At 44.8% G+C, this 10,283-nt stretch overlaps 1 protein-coding gene across 1 annotated transcript; it reads left to right on the plus strand.

Annotated features, from left to right (window-relative positions):
- Positions 1 to 8,499: 8,499 nt before the first annotated feature.
- LOC121249384 lies at positions 8,500 to 9,144 on the plus strand. Its single transcript, XM_041148091.1, has one exon. The coding sequence runs from the start codon at positions 8,500 to 8,502 to the stop codon at positions 9,142 to 9,144; it is 645 nt and encodes a 214-aa protein (XP_041004025.1).
- The last annotated feature ends 1,139 nt before the right edge of the window (positions 9,145 to 10,283 follow it).

Consider the following 10,283-nt stretch of genomic DNA (forward strand, 5'->3'; position numbering starts at 1 on the left):
GTGGACTCCTATTTTGCTTCTCCTGAGGAGGCATCCTAGTCAAGTCCTCCAAAGGACAGACCACGCTTAGCCAAGGAGGGGGTTCGACCAACGACTAACTAGGGGCCCTTGCAAACTGAAGAACCTTCCCTGGGTCCTGTAGCATTTGAGGGGTCCATGAAGGAGGTTGAGGTTCCCAAGTGGGTTGAGGCTGACATTCTAGAAGCCTTAGGCGTGGGTCCTTCCTTGGAGTCCATTGAGGACATGCCACAGTCTTTGCAGCAGTTGGTTGGTGTAGCCTCTTCTTCCAGCGTCAATCTTGGGACGATCCAAACCACTGGCCCGAGCTTTGAGCAAGCTCAAGCTGAGGTGATTGAGCAGGAGGCCCAAAAACTGAGCCCTCTCTTTGCCTAGGTATGTTTTGCCTTTTACCTAGCTCATCGCGTAGGGCATTCCCCTTCCTTCTTCCAACACCTTCTTTTGCAAGCCGCAGACCAATTGACCTGCATTATTGTCGAGGAGCCGGGGAGCTCAAGGAGGAGAACTGGGAGCTTTGATCCCTGGCACTTCTTGCTAGACTGGAGGTTTGCAAGGTGAACCGCGATGTCGAGACCCTCTCCTTAGAGCAAGACAGGGTAATAGAGGACCTTGAATCCTTGAAGAAGCACCATGTGCTCTTATGGGAGAAGGTCCAGAAGCTGAAAAGGAAAAAGTCTGGGCTGAAGGTGGAGCTGGTTGAGGCTAAAGTGGAGCTCACTAGAGCTTCCTTGGAGTGCAAGCATCTCCAGGACGTGCAGAAGGACCTAGAGAAAGGGGAGGAGGAGCTACGGTCGCTCTGGATGGGGCTCTTGACGCTTCGAGAGGAGAAGGACTAGATGGCCGGGGAGTAGGCCTCAACTGCATGACGATGTTCTCGACTGTTGTTCAAGCATTTTTCCCACGTTTGGGAAGTTTGATGTAAGAGGGCTGAGGTGCAGCGGAAGGAGGCTCAGATCCATGGCCTCAAAGTCAAGTTGCTGTATGCAACGAACACCATCTTGGCTCGAGACATGCAGATCTCGGTCATGAAATCCAGCCTGGAGCCCAACGGTCTGTACATGAGAGAGATCAGGTCACAAATTCAGTGCACTCAGGCATACGGAACACTGCTTGGGGGTACGGCTACAAGGAGGGCCTCGAATGGCTATGGAATCATCTACGGGAACATCCTGAGACGTATCTCAGTACCTTCAGTCAAGCATCCTTGGAACTGAACCATTAATCTTATGTGTTTTCCAAGAACCCCGGGAAGCTAGGAATGCCTCCACTCCTCCCGGGAGCTTCCCCTTCATCCTTTTAGGGTTTTTTGTACAAGCTCTAAGCACCTTCGCTTTTTCGCTTTCCCTTTTTTTTTTTTTTTTTTTTTTTTTTTTGTAACCCAGGCTCCCATGCAAACTCGACATATATATATATATATATATAAGGATCAGACTTTCCTCATTTCTTCTTGCGTACTTGTACTTGTTTTTTTTTTCCTTTCCTTTTTGTTTGGACATGGGTCTCAAGACTCAATTCGTCTCAACCTCTGTCTATGCAATTACGTGTAAATCGCGAGGTGAGCCCGAACTTCACTTCAAGGTCTCAACCCCAAGATGAGCCTAGGGGCTGGGTCCTATCAACCACGGGGCTTGACAAATCTAGGGACTTGTTTTCGAAGGGCCACGTAAGCAATGCTATGGATGCTCTAGCCCGGCCTTAACCTGCGGCGAGTCTGGGGACTCGGGTTATAGCACGAAGGTCGGTAAGTTAAGGGACTTGTGTCTGACTGGCTATCGATGGGGCAGAACTTAGAGGCTCTGGCCCTAGCCAATGCTTCGCGGCAAGTCCAGAGATTTGGCTTATAGCATGAAGGTCAATAAGTCAAGAACTTGTGTCTGACTAGCTGTCGATGAGGCAAAGCTAGGGAGACTCTGGCCCTAACCAATGCTTTGCGGCAAGTTCAGAAACTTGGCTTATAGCAGGAAGGTTAGAAATTCAAGGGACTTATGTCCTACTGGCTGTGGGCAGTGCAGAGCTCGGAAGTCTGGTTGTGGGCAGTGTAGAGCTCGAGAGGCTATGCCCTAGCCAATGCATCATGTGAAGTCTAGAGACTTGGCTTGTAGCATAAAGATCAACAGGCTAAGAGACTTGTGTCCGACTGGTCATGTGGGCAAGTCCTGGGGCTCTAGCCTGACCAATGCATCACAGTGAGTCCAGAGACTCGGGTTATGTGATCAGAGCTTTTAGATAAAGGCAAATGGAGATAAAATCATATTTTCCCATTTATTAGTTATTGGTTACATAGTTAGGCAAAACTGTGGCCTTTAGGATTTTCCTCTAAATATTAATTCTTTATGCACCAGCATAAGCAGTGTCACAACATGAGACAAGAAATTAACACAAAATCAGTTAATTAGGTAGTTATATGACTAAATATGATATTGCAACATAACAAAATGCATGCATATGTTTCAAATAGCTTCAAAGCAAATTATATAATTCATTTTATTTATCTTCTGAATGTAATTCAAATCACAAGCAACTATATACATATAAACCAAATTAAGTTTTCCAGATTAGTGAGACAATTTGTGACATCAAAGCAAAGCACATGGTTTTAATTTGTAAGGTAAGGTACTCCTTCTCGATCTACCAAATATGAGTTTTGCAATGTGGTAAGAAAGGTGTGAGATAAATCCCTAAAATGAACTTTTATCAGAACAAGAAAAGGGAGCTGTTTAAAAGTTAAAACAATTTCCAGTCAAGCATGATATACTATCTGATTAGAAGTACTCTACTGCAAAGGCTCTTGTAGCAATGCAGACTAATTGACTTGCAGTGGAAACCCAAGAAAAGAAATTGGCTTACAGTGGATTGTGGATATCTGGAAGAAGAGGAGAGGCGGAGACTGATGGCCTGGAGGCTAGGACGCCGCAGATCTACGCCTATGTGAGGAGGACGCCGACGGTTTAGGCCACAATGAGAGTATGAGACAGAGAGACTCGTGAGCCGTGGGCGACAGGGCATGGGCCTGGCGCCGTGGGACCATTACAACTTACGGAGTCGTGACTCTACTACTTGGTTGATGGGAGTGGCGGCTCTATGGGCGATGAGTTACTGGGTCGAAGACTGAAGTCAAAGACCAAAAGGGGGCAGCGTGAGAACACTAAGAAGTCAAGACAGGTTTGAGGATTTGAGAAAAAGAAAACTGAGGGTGGCGGCATAGGTTAGAAACGTAAGTCTTAGGGTTTTTTTAATTTTAGTTCTAAAGGTATAAAGAGAAATTCAATTTTCTTAACGAGTCATAATGGGTTATAATGGGTTGACCCGTTAAGCAATCGTATCTTAACAAGTCAACCCGTTTTGACCAAAATCCGTTAAGGCCAAATCCAAATCCACTTTTATCGTGTCGTACTCGTATTGAATTAACGGGTCATGTCACATATTGACACCCCTGCCAAGTATGCATCCATGAAACCAAGCAAGGGGTGTCCGACCGTCGAATCCACTATTAGATCTATGTGTGGTAATGGGAAGCTATCCTTCGGGTAGAACTTGTTCAGGTTGAGAAGTCAACACACATCCTCCACTTCCCACTTGCCTTTCTTTAACAGGACCACGTTAGAAAGCCACTCAAGATGGTGGGCTTCCCTAATGAACCCCGCAGCTAGGAGACGGTCCACCTCCTCAGCGATGGCTGCGTACTTCTTTGCATTGAAGCTGCGACACTTTTGCTTGACCTTTTTCCTTGGAGTCCACACTTAGGGGGTGCTTGATGATTGTCACGTCAATTCTAGGCATTGCTTCTTAGTTCCAAGTGAACACACCGGTTGATCTTGCGATGAAGCGTATATTCGGTGTTGATGAAACCGTTGGCTCGGTCCATGAACTCCCTCAATGAAGTTGGGGTCTTCCACATGATCTCAGTCATAAAGGGGTTATGGGGCGACACCCCATAGCAGAGCCGCTAGGGTGATCTTTTCATCATGGTCGTCTTTTGTCATGTGCTCTCTGTTGAACCGAGAGGGGTTTGACTTTAAACTTTCATCATCCCGCTACTTCATAGTCAAGAGGTAGGCAACTGGATGCTTCCTTTTCTTGCTTGCCATAAACTGCATCAGGAAGAGTCGAGCCAACTCGGTGAAGCTATTGACGGTACCAGGCGGCAGAGACCAGAACCATGCTCTTGCTATCCCTTTCAAAGTGAGAGGGAATGCACTGCACGCAATTTCTCCTAGGACCCCATGCAAGGTCATGTGGGTCTTGAATGTTTCCAGATGTTCCCAAGGATCCGTGGACACGTCCTATACATCTATTTGTAGGACTTTGAATTTTGGGGGAAGAGGGACCGCCATAACCTTAGCACTCTACAATAGGTCCGTGTTGGTGAGCTGCTGGTCCACTGTGGACATCGTGCTCATCCACTTGGCCATCTCGGTATATTTGTCCCCAAGTTCACGAAGCTTCACGTGTATCCTGCGCAACTCTTCTTCGGCTGCCATTACCTCAGGGGTTTGACGTGACTCAGAGTGGTGGCTTTGCTCGCCTCCCTCCAACTTCCCATTAGTCCTCCGCAGGGAGGGATTCTCCTAGCGGAGAGCCGTCACCTCCTCCATCACCTTCCGTATCATTTCCCCTTATTCGTTGGCTCTTGCTTCCATTGCTCTAAGTTGTTCTTCTTCACAATGTGAGGCTTGGGAGCACTTTGTTGTCGACATGCATAGGACACACTGCTATAGGGAAGAAAATGACCCTACAAATGGTGACACTGTTGATGTCATGTTTCACAGCCTAGGCAACTCCACGTTGCTAGGCTTGGTCTTGATCCTATTGAGATAGAGAATGGGGGCTTGGGGTGCCATGGTACCTCCGATGCCTGAGTCAATTGCAAGGATGGAGTGAAAGATAAGTATTCAATCAGAGAGAATGTGAGCTAAACTATGAAAGAGTTGGAACCCCTCCCTTAGCCAAGGGAGGGGATTTTTATACCTGGCCAAGGCGATCCCCAAGGTGGAGGTAGTGGGTGTGCTGCTCTGTACTGGAGTCAGGTGTCCCTACCAACTCCCTACTGTGCTACAGACTTACTAGACCTGATTGCGGCTGTCACTAATACCTCAAGAGGCACGTTGTGGTGTGCCGAGCCCCGGGATGCATTAAATGTGGCGTGGCTCCCTGTCATGGCATGCCCATCTCAGTCCCATTAAATACAGCATGGTTCCACTCAGGAACGTCCATCCCTCTAACCTGTTTGGATGCTAGGGTTCAGGGTTAGGGGGTGTACCTGAATGTTGGTAAGTTATGGTGTCAGACAGTCCTGCCTTCTGTCCTTTAGTCAGTGTGCTTCGCCCGATTGCTCCTCTTCTTGGGCCGACCTGGCCCAACCCAGACCTTATCCTTAGGCCTTGTGGGCCAGACCTACTCTCCTAGGCCTGGCCCTAGAGATTACTCCTTTCACAACCTGTCGACAGAGCGGTTACATGCATGTAATCCAATGACAGGTGAATTCATGATTGTTAGACCCATTACAACCAACTTGCTGCATTAGGTGTCTCTGCGACTTGGGTTTTGTCCCGAGACTTGGAAGTTCAAGGTTGCTTTACTTGTGAACAAGGAGAATGGAGCTGATGGAAAAATTCCCACAGATGTGTACATGCTCTGCAGGGAGGGAGGTTGGAGGAGTGTTCTAATGAATAATGATGCTCGCAGCAGCATGCGTGCGTGACATGACTACTTTTCTGAATGGATTTATTATTTTTTCAGGAGCCTTGCTATACCTGAATTATTAATACGCTCCTTTGATGTAGAGAACAAGAAGTTCCAACCGGTTTCCACCACCTCCCCCACCTTGATTCATCTCTATAGAGAGGGGGGCAAAGGATGAGCATAGGAGGCTATCTTGCCTTAGCTGAATTTACTTTCGATGATGGTAGGTGCTTTCATGTTTAGATAATGAAGGATATGGTGTCCAAGTGTCTTAGATTAAGGAATGCTCCATTGATTTCACGATTGACATACCTATGTATTACGTACCCTATTGGCATATAGTAGGGATGCACAATGGAGACATCTTGATCTTACATCATAAGAAAACTTTGTTTTTTTTAATCGAGTGAATCGTATATCACAAAATTGAAAAAATACATTACTTTCAAGTGTTGGCTTATATTCCCAACTTTTCTACACTTAGGGAGATATCATGTGGAGAAAAGGTGGCAGACGATTTTGCTTTGCTAGGGTTTTTACTTACTATTTTTGCATGGCGGCTATGGGGGACATTGGTGGCTCCATGGCGGAAGCCAACTCTAGTTCTTTCGCAGATCTTCTATTTGTAGCCCCTCATTTGATCCCTGATGTGCTTCTGCCATTGCGGGCCTCTAAAACTATGGACGATGAAATGTATTTTCTGTTTTTGAAGGAGGAAATCGTGAAGTCTACAAAATAGTGAAGAAATCGTGAAGTCTGCAGAATAGTTTAGGTTCTCTTTGGTGTTGAAGTTTCTTAGATAGAGACCATCCCTGGATGCGATCAGATTATTTATTAAAAATAGATGGGGATTATCTGGTATTGCAGTGGTTTCAGCCATGAGGAAGCTGCCTAATGCTTTTGTCCGATTAATGTTGGAGAAGGATTTCAATAAGGCTTTGTTTGGGGAAGTTTGCGACATTGATGTGGTGTATCGACCATTTCACTGAACCCCTGAGTTTTCTAAAGAGGAGGAGCCGTCGATGGTTCCAGTATGGATTTTCCTTCTAGGGTTGGCTCCAAATTTCTACCACTCTTCAATCCTGAAAAGCCTCACAACATCAATTGGGAAGTATATTCGGAGTGATAACTCTATAAGGTGTGCTACGAGAATAGACGGGGCAAGGGTGTGTTTAGAACTTGATGTTGCTAAACCCCCTATGTTATCGTTCTGGATTGGAGCGTCTTCTTGTCCTGCGAGTCGTATGCAGGAGGTGGTGTATGAGACGATGTCTGTGTTCTGTACCAAGTGTAAAATCCAAGGGCATAGTTTGAAACTTGCAAGAAAGGTAGTTTAACGAAGGGGAAAGAAAAACAACTGGTTCGAATTGAGTATAAGGAAGTGCCAAAGCAGGTGAAAATTTCGGATCCTTTGAGTTTGAAACCAGAGTTTAAAGATGTGGTAGATATGGGTGTAAAAAGCAAGATTTCAGATACGTTGGTGCTGGTTAGTGCTGATCAGCCAATAGAAGAAAAGGATGGTGAGGAAGTGGCTATTTTTCAGTCGATGGATTTGCATGGAATCAGTTCTGGGGACAAGGCCAAGGATGTGGAGTTGCATGTCCATACGGAAGTGGTATCCCATATTCTTGAGGAGTTGGGTCCAATGGTTTCTGTGGTGGTGGGAGTGCCAAAAACAATGGATGTGGTTTCTGCAGAGGTCTTAATAGTTTCTGGTGCTGTGGTAGTGGATCTGAAAGCAGTGGTTCCAATGGTTTCTACAGAAGTGGTGCCCTTTATAGGGCGTGATGAGGTGGGTTACTCTACCCCTTCGGAGGATAATGTATAGGGTTTCGAAGAAGTGCTGAGATCGAATTGTGTGGATGTGGCTCAGGAGACTCTTGTTTCCATCGTGGTGAACCATTCCGATGATGTACAAGGTAGTTTGTGTGCTGGGCAGGCCACAGAGCGAGTGTTGAGTAGGGATGGCAGTGATATGGCTAAACAATTGGCCAGTTTATCTGATACGGAGGTAGTGGAAGACGGAAGGGTACCGAATAAAGATGTAGTCTCTGACTCTGAAATGCTTGATTTAGTGAAGAAGAAGGGAGAGGACATAGCCATGAAAGTTCGTAGTAGTAAACGGCTGGTCTTCTAAACTAAATTTATGATTAGTCCAATTTTGTATTGGAATATTGGAGGGGTAAGATCTTCTCGAACTAGGTTGAAAAACTTATGCAAGTGTATAAACTGAAAGTTATTGCGATAGGGGAGCCTTTTTTACGAGATGAACAATTGGATGACATTAAAAAGGTGTTCGGATTTTATTGTGGTTCTTTGAATGGTGCTTGGGACGAGAAATTGTGGATCTTGTGGGCAAATGAAGTTAATGTGAGTATGGTAAGCTGTGAAAATCAACATATTTATGTTTGTGTGACTGATGGTAGGATGAAGTGTAAAATTCCATTTGTTTATGCTAAATGTTCTTATGAGCAACGACGTGGGTTGTGGGCTAACCTTGCCAAGGAGAGTAACTCAAGAGTGTCATGGCTAGTAATAGGGGATTTTAACATTATTGCTTTGATGGGGAGAGACGGTGGTTGACCACGACTTGTGGTGGCTATGGAGGAGTTTAATTCTTGGATCCACATTTGCGGATTACTGGAATTAAAATTCTAGGGTAAGAGTTTCTCATGGTGCAATGGGCATGCCGGTCGTTCTCGTAGTTGGGCTCGGTTGGATCATTCTTTGGCAGATCATAATTTTGTGCTGCTTTTCCAGACTCAGATATGAGATATTTGCCTCATACATCATCTGACCATGCCCCTATGTTATTTCTCTGGGAAGAATGTTCAAGGGAGTGGGCCGTCACCTTTTAGGTTTCAGCAAATGTGGGTGGATAATGTTGATTTTAATAGATGTGTACAAGAGGCTTGGGAACAATCTGATGTTGGCAGTGGTCTCATGAAACTTGCTGCAAAATTAAAAAGGGTGAAAGTAGCTCTAAAAGGATGGAATAAGGAAGTGTTTGGATGGACGATTGGGCACATTCAGGAATTGGAAAAGAGAATTGAGTGGGTGGAGGAGAAGCTGCAAATGCGGTATGAAGAAGAAGTGGAGCTTGTCCTGATTGCTTCAAAAATGAAGTTGGATACCTGGATGCACCATGAAAATGTTCGGTTAGCTCAGTGTGCTAAGGTTAGATGGTGGGGACATGGTGATAAAAACTCTCGGTATTTTCATGCTATTCTAAACAAACAGAAGCAAGAAAGGATTGTGGAGATGAGTCTTCCGAATGGGTCCACGTTAAGATCACCTATGGAAATTTATGATGGTGCGGTGCAATATTTCATGGATTTCTTGGGGCAATCTACATGTGTAGTGTTACCAGACTTGAGCGATTTAGTGGCTAATGAGATCTCGGAGGATGATAATTCGAGACCTTATTCGTTGCACGCAGAATAAGAGGTGAAACAAGTAGTCTTCTATATTCCCATAAAGAGTAGTCCGGAGCCTGATGATTTCAGGTCAGGATTTTATCATGCTTGCTGGGATGTTGTACGTTTGGAGATGGTGGAGTCGTTAAGGGAATTTTTTCAGGGGGTTCCTCTTCCCAGATTCTATACTACTTCTTTTATAGTGCTTATTCCGAAAGTGGCTCAGCCAACGGGTTTTCACAAGTTCCGGCCTATCAGCTTATGTTCCATGTTTTACAAAATTTGTTCTAAGGTCTTGGTGGCGAGGCTTGTGCCTGTATTGTCCTCTTTGATCTCCTCCGAGCAGTGTGTATTTATTCCAGGTTGGAGTGTTTTTGATAATATTAGTCCTACGCAGGAAATGGTTCATTCTCTTAATAAGAAGGCTATGGGTGGGAATATTATTTTAAAACTTGATATGGCTAAGGCATATGATAGGGTGGAGTGGGAGTTTCTTTTCCATGTGTTGGCAGCTTTTGATTTTTTCCTCCTATCGATGCATTGATCGGGAATTGTATTGTCTCGCCTTGGTACTTAATAATGATGAATGGCACGTCTCAGGGTTTTATTCAATGAGGTCAGGGTTTGTGGCAGGGTGATCCGTTATCGCCATATCTTTTTATTATTATGGAAGAAGTGCTTTCTTGCTTACTTAATAAGAATTTTTTATGTGGCAATATAAAAAATTTCTCTAATCCAAGAGGTGAGCCTCATGTTTCTCACCTTCTTTATGCGGATGATGTAGTTATTTTCTCTAATGGTGGGAAGAAGTCGATGAGAGAGTTGATGAAGGTTATTGGGACTTATGAGTCTTGGTCTAGGCAGCAAGTGACTTAAGGAGAAAACGGCCATATATATTTCTACACAATTTTCAACAGGGTGGAAAAGGAGCTTATCAATATCACTGGTTTTATTGAATGTACCCTTTCCTTTTACTTATCTTGGTGCACCTATTGTAAATGGGAGGCTTACAAATTTACATTTAGAACCTATTTTCAATCAGGTGAGAAAGAAACTTGGGGGGTGGAAGTTAAAGTGTCTTTTGGCTGGTGGCAAGTTGATTTTGTTGAAGCATGTGCTAGCTAGTATGCCTATTCATATTATGTCTATCCTTCAATTGCCCAAAGG

The sequence above is a fragment of the Juglans microcarpa x Juglans regia genome, chromosome 2D, assembly GCF_004785595.1.
Source record: "Juglans microcarpa x Juglans regia isolate MS1-56 chromosome 2D, Jm3101_v1.0, whole genome shotgun sequence".
Taxonomy (NCBI): domain Eukaryota; kingdom Viridiplantae; phylum Streptophyta; class Magnoliopsida; order Fagales; family Juglandaceae; genus Juglans; species Juglans microcarpa x Juglans regia.

Bases quoted from the DNA above. Each gene is read 5' to 3' on its own strand.
- LOC121249384 (XM_041148091.1), top strand. From the start codon at position 8,500: ATGCCCCTATGTTATTTCTCTGGGAAGAATGTTCAAGGGAGTGGGCCG.